This window comes from Dermacentor silvarum, chromosome 9 (genome assembly GCF_013339745.2).
Source record: "Dermacentor silvarum isolate Dsil-2018 chromosome 9, BIME_Dsil_1.4, whole genome shotgun sequence".
Taxonomy (NCBI): domain Eukaryota; kingdom Metazoa; phylum Arthropoda; class Arachnida; order Ixodida; family Ixodidae; genus Dermacentor; species Dermacentor silvarum.
Window position 1 is genome coordinate 52799394 of NC_051162.1, and position 21446 is coordinate 52820839.

General features: G+C 47.6%; 1 protein-coding gene across 1 annotated transcript; it reads right to left on the bottom strand.

Moving 5' to 3' along the window:
- Positions 1-3358: 3358 nt before the first annotated feature.
- On the bottom strand, positions 3359-20308 carry LOC119464742 (uncharacterized). The gene is made up of 4 exons (XM_037725700.2): positions 20035-20308; positions 12665-12832; positions 6474-6584; positions 3359-3558 (listed from the first exon to the last, which is right to left on the bottom strand). Exons 1-4 carry the CDS (start codon positions 20185-20187, stop codon positions 3430-3432), a joined length of 561 nt encoding a protein of 186 aa, XP_037581628.1. The 5' UTR covers positions 20188-20308; the 3' UTR covers positions 3359-3429.
- Positions 20309-21446: the final 1138 nt, after the last annotated feature.

Below are 21446 nucleotides of genomic sequence, written 5' to 3' on the forward strand. Positions count from 1 at the left end.
GGCGCTTACGGGCAAAAGCTCACTGCAAGACCGATCGAGTACGCGCGCCTGCTGCGTTGGGCTAACCGGGTAGCGTTCCACCGAGCGCGAGCACAGGAAGTAGCGGGGGCAAAGACTCAACGTGTTCAGCTCCTTGCGGGCCTGTGAACATCTGTCGCGGGCACGGCGATGAAGCGCTCAGCGGAAAAGAGATCAGGTGGAGAGGGCGCCCGGGGGCCGCCACTCGGGAGGTCAATCAGGGCGTATGTTCGCGCGGCGACTCGTCCCCGGGAGGGAGAAGCACGGTTTGCGCGGGAAATTAGCTCCGGCGCGCTAGCCGTGTCCGCCATGTTGCCATTCCGGCGGCGGTTCCCGCCGGTTCTCGTCTCCGAGCCTGGGGGACGAAGCGGGGTAAGGCCGCCTCGATCCCCACAACTGCCCTACAATTGCCTTTCGAGCCTTATCGTTCTTGTGGAAGCCACGGAAACATTTGTCATACGCAATGCGCCAGCAAAATTTGTCTGTGGACACAGCATATCATCATCATCATCATTTATTGTCCCTTAACGACCCCTTTCAGGGTATTACATAATGGGGGGGGGGGGGGGGCGAAACGCATCAATAAACACTACAGTCATTATTATACAATGGTTCAGTGGTATACAATGGTATAAATGACTAGTTACTCAATCAATCGCAAACAAACAAAAACAAAATTGGTAGCATGATCGGCAGAAAAAGAGGCAGCACAACCGGCAGTACAACCGAACAGTACAAAAGGGAGATGTTAGGGTAACAGCGCAGTGGTGGTAAGTTAAGGGTTTAAGAAACATGGCAATAGGTGCCTAAATTTATCTGTATTACGTTCACGTTCATGATATAGTAATATCATCGGGTAGCGCGTTCCATAGTTCAATAGCGGTAGGTAAGCAAGATTTGTTGAATGCATTAGAGGTCCCGTGCAAGCGTTGTAGACTCAGGTAGTTGAACAGACGGTGAGAAGTGCGGTTGGGTGGAAGTAGAAATGTGTTCCTAAGGTGTGGGTAGATGTAATTACTTTTCAAGTCAGGCTGGTGGACAAGGCGCAGCACTCTGACGCAGCAGCTCAGAAGAGAAAGACCATTTCGGGGAGAGGAGTCGAAGCATATACACATGAGCGAGCGCTTATTGGCACTACTGAAATTATGGCATTTTACGTGCCAAAACGACGATATGATTATGAGGCACGCAGTAGTGGGGGATTCCGGATTATTTTGGATTCGCTGGCGTTAAATCTTTAACATGCACCCAATGCAAGATACACGGGCGTTTCTGTATTTCGCCTCCATCGAAATGCGGTCGCTGTGGCTGGGATTTGGTCCCGCGCCCTCCAGCTAAGCAGAGCCTGCCGCTATACCACGGCGGGTATTGGCAATATTATAAACTATATCTAAGAAGAAAAGGAGGAAATGGGGTATTGTTGTTACTCCTTTAAAGGAGGAATTGATTTGAAACAACCATTCCTCCCTTTAGGGGGTAAGTGAGAGGGGATGAACTGTTACTCCCCCATGCGGTTACTCCTTCGAGGACTAACAGTTGCTGTTTTCCGATGCTCCTCCAGGGGAGTAACGGTCATTCTTTCCGATGCTTCTCAAAGATGGAATTAACGAAATTAGCCATTTATAGGCTGATAAAAAATTACTGAGCTGAATAACAATGCCAACAAGTAGGTTTCGAACTCACGTACTCACGATCACAAGTCAGGTACTCTAACCGCGTCACCATGGAGGCTCGGTTGTCAAGGCAGGATACTGAGGCAAGATTGAGCATCTTATGCAGGTGCGGCAATACGTAAGAGACTCGGCATTTCGTGTTGCTATTCGGGGAGAGTCTAACGTTGCGTGTACATGCAACCATAAGCGACTGCAAAAAGAACGCTGCCGGATTATTCTTAGGATGATTTAAACTGAGACCTCACGTGATGTACGTGTAGCGAGCGCAAACGGCCGGGGCACGCAAGACGACAGAGAAGGCTAACTTCTCTGTCGCTTGGCGTGCCCCATTTGAGCTACACACCACTTCAGTTAAGTTTGTAATCTCCTTGGAACGGAAGGAACTTAGGTATATATTGGCCAAGAACATGTGGCAGTCCATCAATGACTTGCGCGTTTAATGTGTATCGTTCATTTATTGTGCACACACGAAGTGCATGGCTCTTCACAATCCACCTTCTAAATTTCACGCAATTTATCACGAAGGGACAAAGTACTGCTTTGCATGTTCAATAGACAGTGCACGAACTTCGAACTATTCACGATTTATAGACAATACCGTTTTCGCCGCATCACACCACGACACGGACGAAAACAGCAGAGTGCATGGGGAGTAACTGTTGCCGTTCGTCCTCCCGTTGCTCTCTTTCGGACCAGGGACTAAACCCTTACTCTCCGAAATTTGCACACGGCACGCACACTCCTGCAGTTAGTCCCCTGAGGGACGAAAGCGCCCTTTTTAGGACTAACGGTCCAGTTACTACCGTTTTCCCCGGCATATATCTTATAGCGAATTCGAATGTAGACAAATTTTCGCATCGAATCGAACATGAATATTTCATTAAGAATGAATTTCGTATATCGACTTGAATATTTTCTGAATTATAAAGAAAGCGACAAATCAATTTTGCGTGGCTCACATTCGGCCAAAAACTAACTTGCTTGAGGCATTTATGACATGCGTGTAATGTTGTTCGCCACTGCACGACCGGCAAACTCGGGAGCTTTTAAATGAGAAACAAGTCTCGTAAGTTATCCCGTGCACCATGACAAGGATAACAATTAAACAAGTTAACACGTGACCAGATGCACGTAGCGTGCTATGTTTGAATAAGATACTTGTGATACTGCGGAACGCGCATTGTTTCAAATGGACGGAAATATCAATAGACGCTACAGATTCGTATACGAGCTGCCTAAAAGCAAGACATCATTGTAGTAAATTAAATTGTTGTAAAATACTGTAAACTGTAAATTATTGAGCAGAAGTTATCCGCCGAGTGCATTCAGTCAGGAACTGCATGGCGCCTCTGAGCAACGCAGAATCATTCGGTACTGTTCTCACTTGCGTCGATCTCACTCACTCGATATTCTCTCAGAAGCGTCGTTGCCCCGTATATTTGAACTGCAACGAATATTCGACAATTTCGAATAGGTAATTCTTGAATCTAACGCGAATATTATATGAAGGATTATTCTATTCGTATTAGAACCATCTCATTTTAGCACGTCCCTGCAGTTGTAACCTGATGTTCGATGCAGCCGATTAGACAGCAATTTCCACCCGTGGGCTGCCCATCGACAGCTGAGGCCATGCAGAGGTGAAGTAACGGGGCAAATACGCGAGCAGGTTTTATGTTCGAACAACGGCAAGCATACGACTACGTCCCGTGCGAGGCACTGGCAGCTCGCACAGGTTTCAATGGACGAGGTCCGAGAAAGTATTTCGCAAGTCGGCGATGTTGATGTTGTGGTGTCTGGTCACTGAGCCCGTGAGACAGTAGATGGCGTGCACGAGGTGAACGCAGGCCAACACCACGGCTGTTATCTGCAATCAGAGACGGGACAACGACGTCACGAAACACTGTCGTAATGAACACTGTACGTGAGACTTCGTTTTCAAGAACGAAAAAATTGTAATCTCGACAGCCGGTGAGAACCCCGTTCTTCTGTGTACCGTGTGTGCCTATAACTTGCGCGAAAATTTAAAAAAGAAATGTCGCAGTTTCGCCCGAAAGGCAAAGCATCTATTGCGATAGCAAATTCGTGGACACTTATACAAAGTAAGGATAGTAGTTTTATCAGCCGTATAAACTTGTAAACATAGGCACACTAACTAAATTAGCAAGCATGGTTTCACGCGCGCCCATGCAGACATGAACGCTTCTCACTCGATGACCGCGGAAACTCTGTCAAGACGCTGGAGTGATTCAGCGCAGCAGCAGCAGCGAGCGAATTGAGCTTCATGCCGGCGCTCGCATCAACGCGATCTTCGCCGCGAAAACACAGAGAGGGTGTCCTCTACCCCCGCCGCCGATGCCTTTCGAGATACAGCCGCCCGGGCGGAAGCGCGCGGCGTAGTACGCGGCCTCCACCCTCACGACCCCCGGAGCGTTCCAGCCCGGCGGGACCGTGCGGCCGCGGTCAAGCGAGGCCCCTCCACCTCCCTTCCTCCGGAGCGTTGTGCGCGTCCTTCCCGCTTCCCTCCCTTGCCTGCGCGAGCCGCGATTGCCGGCTCACCGTCGCACCCTTTCACTCGCACATACAGCGTACGGCGACAATTTTATCGCCCGTAGACTTTATACGGAACCTCACGGCGACGACGACGGCAGATATGCACCTCGAGTGTCCATATAATTGCATTCGTTTGACGTAATAACTAAGCAGAAGCACGCTAGGAGGAGAGAAGTAATTTAATGAAAAATGAATTTTTCTTCAACTGTGAGGCTTTTCTTTCGAGGAACCCGCATCGGTTTCCTTTGTAGCAATTGCTACGTTTGCGTGGATGTCTCATTTTCCAATTAATAATTGTTATCGCAGTAGAATATGCAAGTGCCACGTAGCTGGACAGACTTAGGGTAGCGTTGTTTGCCGTCGCTTGGAGCAAGTCAGACTATTTTTTGTATTTATTATATTTGTATTATTGTATCGATTGTATTTATTGTAAATATTTATTATGAATTCATGAACTTCTGAAATACTATAATCAGAGTAAAAGTCTGAATGTGAATATTGCAGGCCGTCTTGAAATTTTTCCAATCAAGGTTTCTGTTGCTCAAGAAGTGCTACTTAAATGGTTTTTTTTTTCCACGCCTGAAAGAAAGTCTCCTGCACAAGGAACATCCAAGAACACAAGGAAGATCTAGCCGCGCGGCGTTACACGAGGCGTCCAGGATGTCCTGAGTTAAAACAAGTCACAGTGTTGTTTATGGGCAAAGGGAAATAAGGGAAAAGTTATGGGTGATGCGTAGACAAAGTTCAAAGTGTGTAGGTTATTTACAGCGTTTGTAGTAAATTACTTATGCAGGCGCTCCACAGTGTTATTTGTGCGTTTTAAGAAACGGCGTAGAATTAAGCTAGCTGCATTGGAATAACTATTAAAGGGGCCCTGAATCACATTTTGAACATGCTAAGAAAACACTGCCGATCTGTTGAAAAGGCTCCTGTGAACATGTGAGCAAAACTTTATCGCACTTCATACAGCCGGGAATTTACAATCTCATGTCTAAAACAGCGAAAGATAGCTCACTCTCGCTTCCCGCAATGCCCTCATGCAGCGTCATCGCATGCAGCTGGACCCACCAACAGCTTTTGTCTGATTTCGTTATCCCGGGAACATTCTCAGTAATGCATAATCGATAACTTTGAGTTAAATAAATGAAACCTGTATACGTCCGCGACGTCAAAAAGACAAAAAAAAAGTCATTTCATTTTTTTTTTACACTTCCGGTTTTAAGCACGACAGTTGTGCGTAACTGCGTCTGCTACGCGTGGCCTCCGCTTTAACTACGGTATGCAACGTAGCGTATAGTCTACCGCGGCCGCCACGGGGGTGCCGCGACCAGCTCTTTCGCCGTAAAGCCAATCTCGCCGCCGAGACACTCAACTTTTGTGCGAGGCTTTGCCCCCTTGGCTTCTCTCCTGTGTAGCTTCCAAGCGCGTGAACGGCGACAAAATTTAGAGAGGAAGATAGTCGCGTATCGGTGCGACAACTCCACTTATATTTGAACGATTCGAAAATTTCTTGCAGCATGAGATTCGTGAGACGTCCTTTAATAGTGAGGTCCTTCTATGATTAGTTCGAAAAATGCTTCAGGGCCCCATTAAAAAACCACCGAGATCAAATTTCGTGAAAATGAAGGGAACAGTCAAGGTACAAAGATCTGTTGAAGTATACGTGCTGTGGTAAAATTTCCTAAGCAAGTGCTTCAAACTGTGCGGTTTAATTACAGGCAATTGAAATATCACATGCAATTGCTCAATTGAAACAGCTTCGCTGGAAGTTGGGCTCCGATTCTGCCCAATTTAATGTCGCAGAAATCTTACTTTTTAATTTATTTATTTTTATTTCCCTTGCATCTGCATATGTGCTTACAAATGATGCAACCCGGCAAAGAAAGATGACTTCATTACTACAGCCACTGTAATACCACCACTTATCTATAGTGCAAATCAGTGGGTACCACATTCACATATGGCTGCCAAGCTTGTGCTATGTCTGCCTTCACTTATCGTTTAGCCTAACTGATAATCTCGAACTATACTCGAACCAATGCAAAGCAAGGACGCGCGACTATCGGGTATCAACATGCGTAGTGGCGAACGCTCATAATCAAGTCTCTGTCCAGCGGCTCTTCCGATAGGATGCGCTGCACAACACCGAAGCACAACCTTACCGCACACTAGACACGGGTGCCGAGGCTTGTACGTATGCTGTATGGCAAGAAAGAAGGGAGTGCGTACCGCAGCGATGATTCCTCCGGCGCACTCGAGTATGCTCACGTGCAGGCTGAGGAGACTGCAGAAGCCGGGGCCGAAGAAGAAGAAAATGGCCATGATGTGGAAGGACACGTACTGCGCAGACGTAGGACGCCTTGTCAGTCGCCGTGGAATTGACGGTGCCATTTTCTTATTATAGTCGAGTACAACTTAAGAAGGCAGGAGAGGCCCCGCCATGACCGAAAGTGCGACAGCCGATTGCCTCCGCGACTAAAGAAATAGTCCCGCTGACGCGACTCGGCCTCGTTAGAAGCGCGGGCTGCCATGTTCTCCGTCGGCGGGGTCAGCAGCCGTCCGGCTCGTGACGTCAGTCTAGACTGCGTGGCCATTGGAGGAGGCTCGTGTGCGTGCGCTGCCTTCTAAAGTTGTACCCGACTATAGAGAGGTTAAACTTGTCCTTGCGTATTAAGGACCCTGGCAGGGTCTTTATATACTTTCCGTATGGTCCCGAAATTTCCTCGAAAGTTTCATATAGGGACAGAAGGTGGCACCAGAGGCGCTGACGCAAGTAGAAGGGCATCGATCTGCCGCGCTGGGATGGGCTGCGGGATCAAGCAAATCTTTTACCGTTGGAGGAGCCTCTCCCACATTTACTTCAACGTCTTTGTAGACTGAACATGGAACGGAAATTTTATGCAAACTAATTTAGCCGCGATGCGTTTAGGCTCGACATATAGAACGCAGCATTGTAGGATTCCTCGAATTCCTCGCACAAAAAGTTAAAGACGACGCTTAAGCTTCGCCTTTAATCGTGGGACGCGATAGCATTCAAAGATTCGTGACTGATTCTCACCCTTCCCGGCAACTGCAGCTTACGTAACCGTAATGTTTACCTGGAAACGCTGGCGGGGAACGCTATGCACGAAGGCGAGCTTTCTGGTTCTTTTTTAACACGAAAGTGTTTTATGCCGGGGTCCACCAAGACTTCACTGACGTATTTCCGTCACGGACATGACGTTCTTACAATGTACACGAACATATTACAAAGAAAGAAACCAGAAGAAAAAGTTCCACAAACATGCAAAATTTGGAAATCGAACCCACGACCTCTCGGTCCGCGACGATAGATCGCCGAGCGTTTAACCCATTGCGCCACAAACGCATTTGCAGAGAGCTACACAGACGCGCCTTATATATCTAACACTCCTCCGCGTACCCGCGCTCTTGCTCGGGGCGGTGCCGCCGCCTACGAGCAGAAAAGAGAAGTACTGCATTATGACACTAACGCGCACCGACAGTGAACGCTTCGGTGGTCTCAGCACTACGACGCCTCGATGCCAGCATTCGAAGGGACGCTGGCATCAAGAAGCACTACCAACGCCACCTAGGTGGCGTTCACCGTACTCAGCACAGCGGAGCGTGGCCTCCGCAATTAGCTCTGAAAATGTTTCTGAAGTTGATCGCGGAGGCTGCAATTACGACGCGCTGTACGCGCTGATTTGACTCGGTGACGATTCAGTTACGTGCTTTGTCTTGCGCGTTGTATTAGTGTGTCAGTTACGTGCTTCGTCTTTCGCGTTGTGCTAGCGTGTGCAGCGTAGTGCAGCTTCCATATGCACGACGGTTGCTCATGGTCATCGACGTTGGTAGTCGTGATGGAGGAGACGTGCCACCAGGCGTCAGCGTGGGTGCATCAACGCCTAAGGGCGCTTTAGCCACAAAACACCAATAGACATTATATATCAATGTGCAATAAACATTACACTACTTCTGTGAAGACACGTTTCACTTTCGTGTTCTATACCGATTCCTATATAAGAGGGATCAACCACATTTTTTTCTCTTTTTCCCGCGCAGCGGGTGCCGCCGCTGCCGCGAATGTGAGGAGGCGAGCGCCATCTGCATGGCGTTGCAAGGAACTGAGCGGGGCGCGCCGCTCCCACTAAGACAGACCTCAAACGGCAGCTGTAAAAGGGGTTTGCGTTTGAGTTTCCGCGTAACAGAGTTACGTTTTATCGTAAATTCAAATTACAATCCGACGCTATCATGTCTATATGTTGTGTATAAGTCGTACTTCACGAATTTTCTAACGCATTTTACTTTCCGAAATTCAATTACTTCAGCAACGCCTCTGCGCCACGCGGAGGGCCTGTGTGGTTCGGAATGATTTTTCGCTAACCGACAACGCAGCCAATGCCGACACCGAATTTTTTGCGACACAGGGCCATTAACGTTCTGGTCAGGTAACTGTCTCTATTTCCACTATTTTCCGTTTGATCTCGTTAATTTCGTTCATTTAATTAGGTTATGATATACTTTGTTAGTTAGGTCAGGTAGTTAGGATGTGGTCAGTTAGCTTAGTGAATTAGATATTTGTAAGTTTAGTCAGTTTAACTATTTCGGTTATTTAGTAGTTTACTTAGTTTAGTAAGTTAACTTAGTTAACTAGTTACTTAGATAAATAGCTGACTATTAGTGTAGTTAACTTTGTGTAGTTATAGTCATTAGGTTGTTATTTGTTTCGTAAGTACTATAGTTGGGTTATTAAGGCAGGTCAATGGTTAACTTAGTTTAGTTAGCTAGTTATATATTAGTTTAGGTAGTCATAGTTTATCTCAGTCAGTTATTAAGTTAGTTTAAGTAGTTTGATTTACTTTGGGTAAAGTATTTCTTAAGTTAGTTATACGGTTCAGTTCGGTTGGTTAAGATAGTTTAACTAGTTTTTAGTCGGGTAACCAGTTAGTTCAGTTGGGTTTGCTAGTGTTGTTAGTGCTAGGCTTGTTGTAGTTTAGGTGGTTTATCGAGTTAACTTATATAGTTCAATTAATCTAGTTAGTTCGCTTATAGTTGTAGCAAAGTCTTTCTATACTTTTTTTAGTTCGCTTATAGTTGTAGCAAAGTCTTTCTGTACTTTTTTCCTGGTCAGGAAATCTTCGCCTGAAGCTTAGGTTGCTCGCGTCGCAAGGACACAACATTTTCGTTCATGGTGCCCACCTATTCACGAATACTGTCATCGGCATCAAAATGGTTGTCATGCACACGAACATTTTTTTTAAATTAAATGTGAAGCCGAGGGTCTCTCGCGGCGGAATGGCTCACTTCCACTTCTTTGTGGGTCTGCGTCGGTACGGAAACCATACTCGGGTGCATTTTGTTCGGCGCCCTTGCAGCCGGACCGACACGCAGGCAAGTAAGAATAATTAGGCATTGTCGCTGTCACAAGGCATCGCTGTCCCGCACGGGGAGAGATAGAGAAAATGAGAAAGAATGTGGAAAATAGCTTGTTGTAGCCGACAATGTTCACACATCGATAATAGACGGTTTTAGAATAGCGTTTCTAGTCTTACGTACGTAAAACGTAAGCACGTTTGCTGGACGTTACGGTGCACGTTCTTTCAAGAGACAGTTTTAGTTTAGCACTTGTAACCAAACGTCAACGCATTACGTACGTAAATAGCGTCGTCCTCACTGCGCATGCTCTGAACGTTATTGGATTGCTCTGGTTTACGTGCGCTATGATAACGTACGTTATTTGGCCAGTTTAACGTTCGTAATGTATACGAACGCTAACAATAGCGTTGTCAAACATGGCGGCACCAACGGCTCCCGCTTCACCGCGAATTTGCGTGATGGCTACGCTCTCACTTATGTTCAGGTCCAGGAACTATTGAAATGGACTTTCGCTTTCTCTAAACTCACTTGAAACGGTAGTTATGAGCGCATAGCGCTTCCAATTTCTGACACCGTTCGGAGATTCCGGCACCCGTAGGCCTAACGAGACGCGTCCCCATAGCAACAACAGGATGGCTGCTAATGGATTGTCTTGGCTTGGATACGTTTAGCACGAGGCACCAGACGGCACCCAGCTTTACACCACCTTCCTTACGTTTGAGTTCCCGTACGGTAAACTAAAAGTTTTGAAAGAACGCTCACCGTGCAGGCCATGCAAGCGGAGAATTGTATTTGTGAATGTTAGCGCTCGCACCATTACATATTTCCAAATTCCTCGCACAACATCGTGTTTATTGTAGCCCCAAAGTGCTCTGTTTAATTATTGCCGCATTCCGCTTCCCTTTCATTTTAACACCGGAGCTGTTTAAGCTCTTGGTTAGGCCAAAAAACTGCACTTGGCGATGACGTCACCGCACGTTGCCTAGCAACCACCTCGCGGAGCAGCGTGTGCTTCGCCACCTCTCCGTGCCGTGCACATGTTGCCTTGACATGGGACGTTAAGGAGAAGGAAGGAGGGGAAAGAGGAGAAAATTAGGGCGAGATAGAGAGAAATAAATTGTAGCAGCACCAACGAGGCAACGCGCAGAGCTGCTGCCGACGCAGTGCGCGTTTCCCCGCGTTCGCGCCGAACGCACGCGGTGTCCGGGACTGCAGCGGGCGCCTCTGGCGGCGGCTCGGCAGGTTTCGTCCAGACACGCCCCGGCAAGTGTAGAGGCGCAGCTTGGCCGTGACGTCACCGGGGAGATAAAGCTCGGAGCTGCCGAGACGGCGGCAGAACGCTCGTTGACTTTGCGGCGAGTACATGAAGCCTTGACATGGGACGACCAAAGAATAAGATCCAGACAACCGGAGAAGAAGCCGCTCATCTTGAAGCGCATCGCACGGCCAAGTGAGAATCTGCGCGTCGGAGGCGAGCCGATTCGGAATACCCTGCCTAGCACCACTTAGCATTTCCTAGCGAAACTTAGCCAAGCCTAGTAAAACCTGGAAGAAGCTTGGTCGATCACCAGCTCCGCTGTTTACTCCAGCATTGCACCATTAATGCAAGCTGCCCACATTTTTTTTAGATTATATTGGTGGACGCTTGAGTCGGTCTTTCTTTCGTTTATGTATACACTCAGGTACTTATAATGCATGACAATGGGTATGGCCTGTTGAATTGATACCACGCCATTACTCGCCTTTTCATTAAAGATAATAGTTCCAGATTTCTCTGCGCTAATTACTTAAGGCCTAGATTCGTCGCTGAAATGCTATTTATAGCCGCAAGTTTCTATAAATCACTTGAATATTCCGCTGGTAGCACTATGTCCGAATACATCAGCCCAGGGACATTCTGTTGCACTAGTTGCCTATTACGAATGTGAGATAAGTCAACCCCTAATTCACTCTTTTCCAGTCTTCTTTCTATGCCCTTAACATAAAGCGTAAAAAGAAGTGTAGACAGAGGGCATCGTTGCTTCAGTCCTCGGTGAACTTCCCCACCTTCACTGCATTTCCGGCCTTCCCGCACAACTTGTACTCGGTTGTCTCAATATATCTCCCTCAGCAGCTTCACGAAATCGTCATCTATGCCTTCTTGCTTAAGAATATCCCATAACACTTACCTGTCTACGTTGTCGTAGGCTCCTTTAATATCTAGAAATGCTATCGATAAAGGTCTATTCTGAGCTACTGCAATTTCCATGCAATGAGTTTGTACAAACATATTATCCTTTAAGCGTCTGCCTGGCCTGCACCCATTCTGTAGTTCCCCCAGTATATCATTTTTCTCCACCCGCTTCGACAGCTCTAATTTTATGGCTCGCATTAATATTCTGTATATCACCGATGGACTGTAACTGGCCTGCACGAGCTCGTCTTATCCTTATCACCTTTGCCTTTATAACTAATCATCCTGCTTTCACGCCACCCAATCTACATTTTATTCGCTTTAATAACTTGCTTTATGGCACTATAGTCAGCTGTGCCTTGCCCTTTGGGCACGGCTGTCTGATTAGTTGTAATGGGATTTCACCTGGTTCGGCTGCCGTGTTGTACCCCTAACAACACGGGTTGTAGGGAGCCTACATGTAACGCTGCTTTAGGGTGGTGACAACACCACAATTTTGACCGCTATTTACCGCTAAATTTGGTGGGTTGAGCCATTTTGGTCCCCAGCATCGCCCGGACATCGGATTTTTCGACCCATGATCGAGCCATCTAAGGGTTCGACTCCCAGCAAAGGTCGTGAGTTTGAGTTCCTTAATTAACTCTATCCTAATTAAGGTAGAGTTATTTGGGGCACTCGAACCCACGACCTTTGTTCGTGGCACCATGGTGGCACCCACACATGGTGGCACCATGAATTTTGGTGCCGTAACGCCGGACGTACGATCTTTCGACCCACGAGCCATCTAAGGCTTTCGCCTTAATAAATCATCCTCATCATCTTCGTGGAGACAAGGCCGTTCACGAATGCGGATTCAAGGCGGCTCGCTCACGTAGACCGAGGAGGCGATGCTAATGGTGACGACGGGCGAGAAGAGGCCGCACAGCAGGAAGTGCACGCCCTGCACGGCCATGGCGAACGCAACGGTAGCCAGGCAGCGAAGCGTTGAATCGCCGCCCGCCATCACGTTAACCACCAGGAACAGCGAGGCGGCCAGCACCTGCAGAGACAGCGCGAGACCGAACAGGATCAGCCGTTCTGATCCACATACCCGTATATATAGTGTATAGACGATTTCATTATCCTTTCCTGGACGCCGCCACCTTCGGCTATTAGTTGAACAATTTGTCAGCCTTGTGCGAAGTGACGTCAAATTAACGTGGTCACTTTTGTGTCGGATTTCGGCTTCGGAAGAGACTTTGTGGTCTCCTTTCCTGTTAAAATCAATCGTCATCGATATGAAGTTTCTGTAATATAATATAGCTATGGAGGAAGGAAATGGACAAGGAGGGAGCGTAATGCGACAATTTTGAAGCCTAGTCATTAAAAATGTAGGGTGTCCCGTCTAAAATTAGTCAAGCTGTTTAAATAAAAAAAGGTTTAAAAAGAGCAGCGCAATAAACAATTTCAAAACATACGTTGTTTGGTCGTCATATATCTGACGGCCAAACACCGTAGGTCTTTAAATTGTAACCTGCACCGTGTTTTTTAAATGTATTTTTTGTTGAACATCTTGGCTAACTTAGCTCAGACACACGGTACAAAAGGCTCATGGGAAATCGGCCGTGAGCACGAGTAGGCAAGCGGCAATTTCTCGATATTGAGCCGACGATGGCTGCTCAATATCGAGTGCACAAGAGGAAAAAGCGGGGAGAAAGCGCGCTGTCTTCCGTCGCACGGAAAGCACAGGGGGCATTCTACTCCGGTGGCTGCTAAAGTCACTGGAACCTGGAAAGTACCGCAGCCCTTTTCTCTTCGCCGCCGCGCCGCTGATTGGTCGATTGCCGTCAGGTGATCACTTTCCGCCATAGATGTTCCACGCCGCGCTGGAGTGGGCAAGCAGACAAAGGCACCGCTCGCACACGCCGCGCGCATGAGCCATCGACGAGGTCGGAGTTTCAATTTTGTGTAATTTAGGGCACATGTATCGTAGACGTAAAATAAAACGACAGGAAATGCCCGGGTGCTGCGTTTTCGGGTGCAGCAACCACCGGGAGTCCAGGAAAGCGCTCTTCGCGGAGAGAGCGACAACAAACACACTGCTATATCTGGCTGCACCGAATGAAGTGCGACAATTCTACTCCCACTAAGGTGAACTTGATGATACCGCAAAGCTTCTCATCGAACTGCGTAAATGTCATAATGTGGTCAAGATGCTTCTTCACGCGTTAGCTTTGTAGACTGCGGTTTGCCTTGCGCAAACAAGGCGAGGAGATGCTCAAAATATGCAGAACCGAGCAAATTGCCACTCGAAGAGCGTCGGAATGCGGGCGGCTGTGTAAAAAATAACATAATGTAGTGAGAGAACCGCTGCAATAAAGGTCTATCGACCTGTCAATGTCGAATATTAAGATATACATTTTCTCGTGTTTGTTTATTACTGCTTAAAACAACGGGAACGTGACCTGGATAACTCTGTTTTAGCATTCCTTACCTTGTACTGCAGTCAGGGACAGTTTGTGTTCGTCGAAGTCGATCTGTATCAATCGCTTCGAGCGCGGGTAAATCTTCTTTTTCTTCTTTTCTGGAGTTTTACGTGCCAAAACCAGTTCTAATTATGAGGCATGCCGTAGTGGAGGGGTCCGGATTAATTTTGACCACCTGGGGTTCTTTAACGTACACTACAACGCAAGCACACGGGCGTTTTTGCATTTCACCTCCAACTAAATGCGGCCGCCGCGGCTGGGATTCGATCCCGCGACCTCGTTCTCAGCAGCGCAACGCCTTAGCGAACGAAGCAACCGCGGCGCGTCGCGGGTAAATCAGCAGCCACGTTCGAAAGCTCTTACATCCATGCTTACAAGGGATGCGTGGAAGCACTTGATACCCAGTCAGCCTAAAGATCTGTGTGCGACACACGAGCCTAGGGCTCGTTTTGCATATATAACGGGGGGGGGGGGGGGGGGGCGCAGTTGAATATGCTTCACTTTCCGAGTACATGTCATTGATACCGTATCTAGCTACGCGAACCGCGGTTTTGTTTTGTGGGTTTCACAGGGCCCACTGCGACAACCATCGGGCCGGTCTTTACTGTAGTAAGCCTAGAAAACCCGAGGAAGAGCTGCTCGCGTTTTACGGCGTAAGTTGTTATGGGCTCATTCCAATAGCCGTCTCGGTTGGCGATGGTGCCCGCCTAGGTGTCTAGACCAGTGGCGTAGCCAGAAATTTTGTTCAGGGGGGGGGGGGGGGGGGGCTCAGGTTGCAGCACGGCCTCCTCCTCATAGAATTTGTCGAGGGATCAAATGCATGAATAATAACTGCATTGCCAATTCCATTGTATAATAGATGCTGCAAACGAATTATTGAACGCTATGCACTGTCCGTTAAAATATGTGTTTTCATATAAGAGTATATTCGTATGCCCCAAAAATTGTGGCAGAAATAACTGATATCAATGCTTCCGCATTTTTTTCTAATTATTAAGTAAAGAAAACATCACATGAACTTTAGAACCATTGACCCTTTTCGCGGAGCAGTTTGTTTTAGAGAAACGAGATGGCGCTCACGGCGGCGCGCCATACCTCTCCTCAGCGACCGCGCACGCATACGAAACCATTACCGCTTCTATATCTTGCTTCTGTGCTATCAGCTGTCGGAAATGCAACTGAGTTTTCGCTAACACACTGTGCTCCAATAATGCTAGATTGAATAATGTGGATTGAAGACGCGTGCAGTAGTTGGCTGCAAAAATAGTGACTGGCATGTTAAGGAATAGAATGAATCTGTGTGGCGAAGTTCGCGGACCGCTGCTGCAACTGTCCGAACGTGTTACCGGCACTTCGTGATGTACGGATTTCCTCGAGGTTACAGAAATTTGCTCATCCGCCAACCTTGTATCGCTAACCTTCAAAGAAAGGGCTTCATCTCCAGAACGTCGGCAAGAGTGAGTACCAATCGTTAAACAATGACAAAGGGAGTAGCGCCGCTTCCTGTCATAGTAAGTTTCGCGCACGTTATCTATACACATCTGTCCCGAATGGCAGGAAAACTTACGCCCACTCTATCACCGATGTATCAAGAATAAGCGAATGGACGCACAGTTGAATATATGCGCACTGGATACACACAATAAATGACGGACTACACCTATGGCGCACCAATGGTAAGCAAGTTATAGCTGTAATATATATTTGCTACAAGGTATTACAATGTACAAAACAGCTACGTTTCAAGCCTTGTGCGCAGCAAGAACAAATCTATCGGATTCGGAACTGAGCACACCCGCGAGTGATTTGGCAGAAAATAATCAGATAGTGGCCACACCGAGGAACTTCACTGAGTCAGAAACTGACAAGCCACTGCTTCAAAATATTTGCCGAATAAAGAACAAAGAGCAAAACACACTAATGCTGACTGAATTCATAATCGGAAAGCTTGGAATGCATATTTAGCCCCGCTATTAGAAGAAGCACCATATACACTGCTTGCGCCGTTTGGACATAGGTTAATCAGCTCCGAAAGCGCTTTTGCATGTTCTCTGAAGCTGTGATAAAAGCTTCGTGTCGTCCACCTAGTCACCGTCTACGATATCTCCGAAAACAGAGGTTTTCTAAGCCGCGCCGGCGTCATACACTTCCATTGTAAACAAGGAGGCAACGGAGGCAGTTGAGGCAAGCAATGGACGCGTCACCACGTGATCAAATATGGCAGTGCCCACGGGATCGCCGCAAAAAGAGTCGATATCAGTTCGAAACCAGCAAAGCAGTGCATGCAGCTTATATGAAAAACGCAAAGGCCATGAAATGAATAAGCTGAGGAGAAATATTTTGATGAATCTTTGTCATTCAATAACCTTGTTTACAATTTTCTACATATGCAACGGCCAGGAAGAAACCTCAATGACGCTATCCCTCGTTACAATCAATTGCGCAGGAGCAGCTGTAATTCGTCGTGTATTGTAATTTGTACTCGCAACAGTGAGTACAAATAAAAAGTGGGAGTTCTGCAAAGTATATATTAGAAATGCGAAGACACAACTCGCTAAAGGGCAAAAAAAAGAGTCGCTGGAAACAAAGTTCACTGCTTGTATACACAAAACCTCGCAATAAGATATTTAAAAATACGTATCAGTCTCCAATAAATCTACGCATTTAAGCCAACGTCAGTGTATATAATGCGTCAAATAAGACAAATAAACATGTTGCTCCGTCACAGATAGTAACTTTGCGCACAGAAATACAGATGATCTAGGCAAGAACATAACTATGATCCCAGAAATCGTGTTATGTACTTGGGCCATGCAGCGGTCGCGACATCGCCATGTGGGTAGAATAATAGAGGAATAATGCATAAATCAGTACGAAAATGTGTAATTTAACTGCCTGCACAACGCCAACAATTATTCTGCACCCAAAATTAAAGGAGGGTGTTCCTTCGTTTCAAAAAAGAAATAAAAGCAGGTAGCTGAAAATGAAAGAAAAGGACAAACGAAGGCCACAGATGATGCGGTAAGTTGAACTACCCAATATCCGAGTGTGTTTTTGGCGAAAGCCGCGTGGGCCGGGCTTTCAATGAGCAAGGTCGGTCAAAATTGGTTATTGGTATTCTCGTAATTTTTGTATTCGCGTGATAATTGTGATCATGATGCCAACTGCTAGAATAAACGGCGAAAATTTCTGCGGTTCTAAAAGCTAATGAGTGGTCATACGTTTTCATAATTAAGAACTTATGAACCTGAAGGAACAGTGCTCTTTACTTGCATTGATTTTTGCTGCTTCGCTATCTAAAGGACAAACTTCTCTCGGCGGGAAAGTTGAGCGAAGCGGTCAACGACTTCGGACACGTTGATGCCAAAGTCTCTGTGGGTGTATAGAAGCGCCAGCCTAACCATGCGTTCCGCAGACATTGTATAGCGCAAGTAGTTTTTAGTAAACTCTTGCTAAAAAAGTATTCTCTCTGCGCTGGCAGTGGTCCCTGGAAGGGTGACTAGAAGCTGCAGCAGTATTTACACATTTACATAGAACATGCTGTCGCAATGAGAGATGGTTATCTATACCGGTGCTAAAACCTAAAACACTCCCTCGATGTCGTTGGCATACCTGTTTAGGTACCTTGCAGAAACAGTAGGCTGTTCGATTCCAGCGATGTCCGTCGTTTCGTCAGGAAGTATGGAGAAGCAGCCTGCTTTTGAATCTAGGCTTTCTTTGATAATCTCACCACAAATTTCTATTATTTGGTTTTGTGCGTCTGGGCTTAAATACGAGGCATTACTGGGGCAACCTTCCAAATGGTTCTTCAGATATGTATCTCCACAATCAGCTCGCATGCAAAGAAGCACTCTGAAAATGCATGTATTTTCAGCAGGGGCATTGCTTAAATCCATGGGGTCCCTGTCCCTGTGGCCACGGAGAGCCAAACCTTGTCGCCCGCAAAAAAAAAAAAAAAAAAAATCTCAATAATAGGCCGTTTACTTTCTTCTGTTTTCTCATATTTTACTTTGCCTGCCCTGGTCCAGCTGATCAATCAAATTGGGCACGCTTCCTGAAAATGTTTGGAGGAAAGTATCAGCTGCTAGCTGACAGTCCGGGTGATATTTAGTATTTTCGTGTGTGTGGAAGATTGCGAGCGCGTGCTTCCATTTCTGGAACGGCTTGGACAGGAGGGCTCCAGTGCGCGCATTTTGGCCCAAGTTTATAAGAACATTAACCCCATAAAGTTCTAGAATTGAAAATCTTTTAAAGCATGCCTTTGGAAATGTCAGCGCACCTTTCGCGTCAAAAGTTTATGAGAACTTTACACCCATAAAGTTTCGTAATTGAAATCCATGCGCTCCGTATATTCCGCGGCCGCTGCGAGATGCCGCAACGCGCCCGCTCGCTATCAAAAAGCCGTTGAAAGTTTGTGCTTGGATGGGGCTCCTTGCGTTACGTGACTCCAGGTGCAAGGGCAGTGTCACGAAATATAGCTCGAGTTCGCAATGTTCGTGCTGAAATGTCTTTTCAAGCGTGAAAAAGGCATTGTAGACAAAATCCAGAATGATTGCCGGCGTCGGTGGTAGTTTTGGTCGGCGGTGCATGCCAGCATGAAAAAATTTCGGGGGGGGGGGGGGGTTGAAGCCCCCCCCCCCCCCCCCCCTTGGCTACGCGCCTGGTCTAGACCTAGGTGTCTAGGAGCACCGAGCGCCAATACCTTCGTGTGCGCTATAGCACCCATACGCTAGCGCGTCACCCGCGTTCACGAAGTGAAACGTCACTGTAACTTTTTTCTTCCTCCATGCTTGAACGGTTTGGCCACCAAGAAGGGCCTATTTCCAGAGAGTCAACGCACACATGGGCGCCACTGGAAAGGCGGGGTGGCGTCACAGATGTTGGCTTCTCCTTCCTAGTTTATTGTTGTTGGTATTTTTTTTCTTCTTCTGCTATGTATTTAACCAAGCGCTGATGAAAAGAAAGTCTGTCTATTTCCTATTGGTTCTCGTCGGCTCATCTTTTCTTCCGTGCCGCTCGGTGATCTGCGCCACGCAGGCCTTTGGTTGTCGGTTCTTCCCCTCCAGTCGCTGCGTCGATCGACTGGCGGCATCACAGTCACCAAACCATGATGTGAAAAACAGCGCAATAAACACGGACAATAATTGGAAGATGACAAACACTAGCGTTGACCTATTTTGAGCAACAAGTACATGTAAAAGAAAAAAAAAGGCTGCGACCGCGTTGTTATCCGCGTTTCTTGCACTGATTTTCACATTATGCGATCACACCAACTAGCCCACCTCTCAGTCACGATCCTGTCGACCGAATGCATCCGTCCAAACATAGTCCATACGATTCGGCTTTAGTACCGTGCATTTAGTAGCAAAAAATAAAAACAAATGGCCAGCACTAAGAACTCAAGATGGCGGAAATCAAACGCTTCGGTATAGTCTAAATAAAACTAAACAGCACATCCATTATTACAGGGATGAGTCTATTCTCGCGGCAGCCGGGAGAATTTCTGAAGCGATTTTTATCCCGACACTCACCTCCTATTGGCGCTTGGAAGTCACGTGAGAAACTGCCGGGAAGAACTGGCGGGAAAAATTGCCTGCAGGTGTGCCCTAACCTAACCCAATCTAACCTAGTCTTATCTAACCTAGCCTAACCTAACTTAATCTAACCTTCCGAGAGCCAATAGGAGGCGAGTGCCGGCAGAAATTCATTTCAGAAATTCTCCCAGTTGCCGGGAGAATAGACACTGCCTCATGAGAGCCCCGCGCTTGTGCCATACCACTTCAATGATGTTGAAGAAGCCGTTCCAGGTGATGACGTATTCGCTGTTGACCTGGATCTGCGACAGCGACTTGTTCCCGCTCAGGAGGTCGCGCACCACATCGTTGAGGCTCTCGTTTCCAGGCAGCGGGAACTCGGGGAACGAAGCCATCTCGGGCGATGCGTAGGCTGGGATTTACGGAGGCAGGGCGCTCCGCACAAGATGGCGTGCCACCTTCTTGATGGCGATGGGACTGCGGTGGCCGGGAAACGAAGAAAAGTGTTACGGTGATGATGATGATCGCTATTGGCCTTCCCTTTGTAAGACATGCCCTGGTCTGCAATCAGCTCGTCGACGTCATCTGAGCCCTAATCGGCCGCCAGACTTACACAAGTGGATCTTTGGCCCTCATCACCGCTCCTTATTTTTTGGACTTTATGCAAGAGACAGAGCTGCACGATTATGTGTAACACTTCCTTTTGATGCCGCAAGGCAAACTAACGCAATGAAGAAAAAGACAAAAAAAAGTGTTGTCTCGCAGAACGGGCTTATTTCGCTCCGTGGGCGGGTTTGTACTGCGCGACGTTCGTTCTGTGGTTCATTTTCTCCCATTGTTACCATGGGAAACCAATTCATCTGTTCCCGCAGCTTGATCAGTCATGCGAAAACGTGAGAACATGTTATAAGACTTTAGAAAAATTAATCAAGTGTTACACGTTTGTAAAACGTGAAGGCGAAAGCCTGACTGCTGTGGAAGAAGACGACGACGACGAACGCGGGAGCAGTGGCACGGGCGCGAGGGGCAGTGTGGGAATGCTGGCATGATCAGTGGCATTGGAGCCAGCTGTGGAAGAAGACTACGAACGCGCGAGCATTGGCACGAGCGCGCGTCTTTGAGACCACGTGACGTGTGCAATCAAGCACGAACTCGGCATATCTTCAGTAAACCACAACCGTGGAGCAAACGTGGCTTCAGGGAAGCGTGCTCGTCTCGCACCGCGGAGGCCCGGGTTCGATTCCCACGCAGGCCAAAATTTACCAAATTTATTTTCACAGCAACTAATTTACTTTGTTTACGGGAATCTCCCTTAGAAATGTGACGTCCTCTTTTGACGTGTTATTACTCTTTGCGGCGTCGGCCTTTTTAGATGCGAAGCAGCTTATGGCGGAGGCTTTGTCCGTCCTGCGTCCCACACCGCCACAGCGCATGCGCGTCCCCTCTGTCTCCTCTCCTACGCTCCCCCTTTCCTCTAGGAATCCTCTACGGAGCGGCGCCCGCGTCCCACAGCGCATGCGCGTCCCCTGCCCCTCTCTCTCCTCTCCTACGCCCCCCTCCCCCTCTCTCCTCTAGGAATGCGGAGCGGCGCGCACGACAGGTGGTGCGACAGCTGCATACTCCGCTGGGGGCGCCACGGTAGTTCCGCGGTATG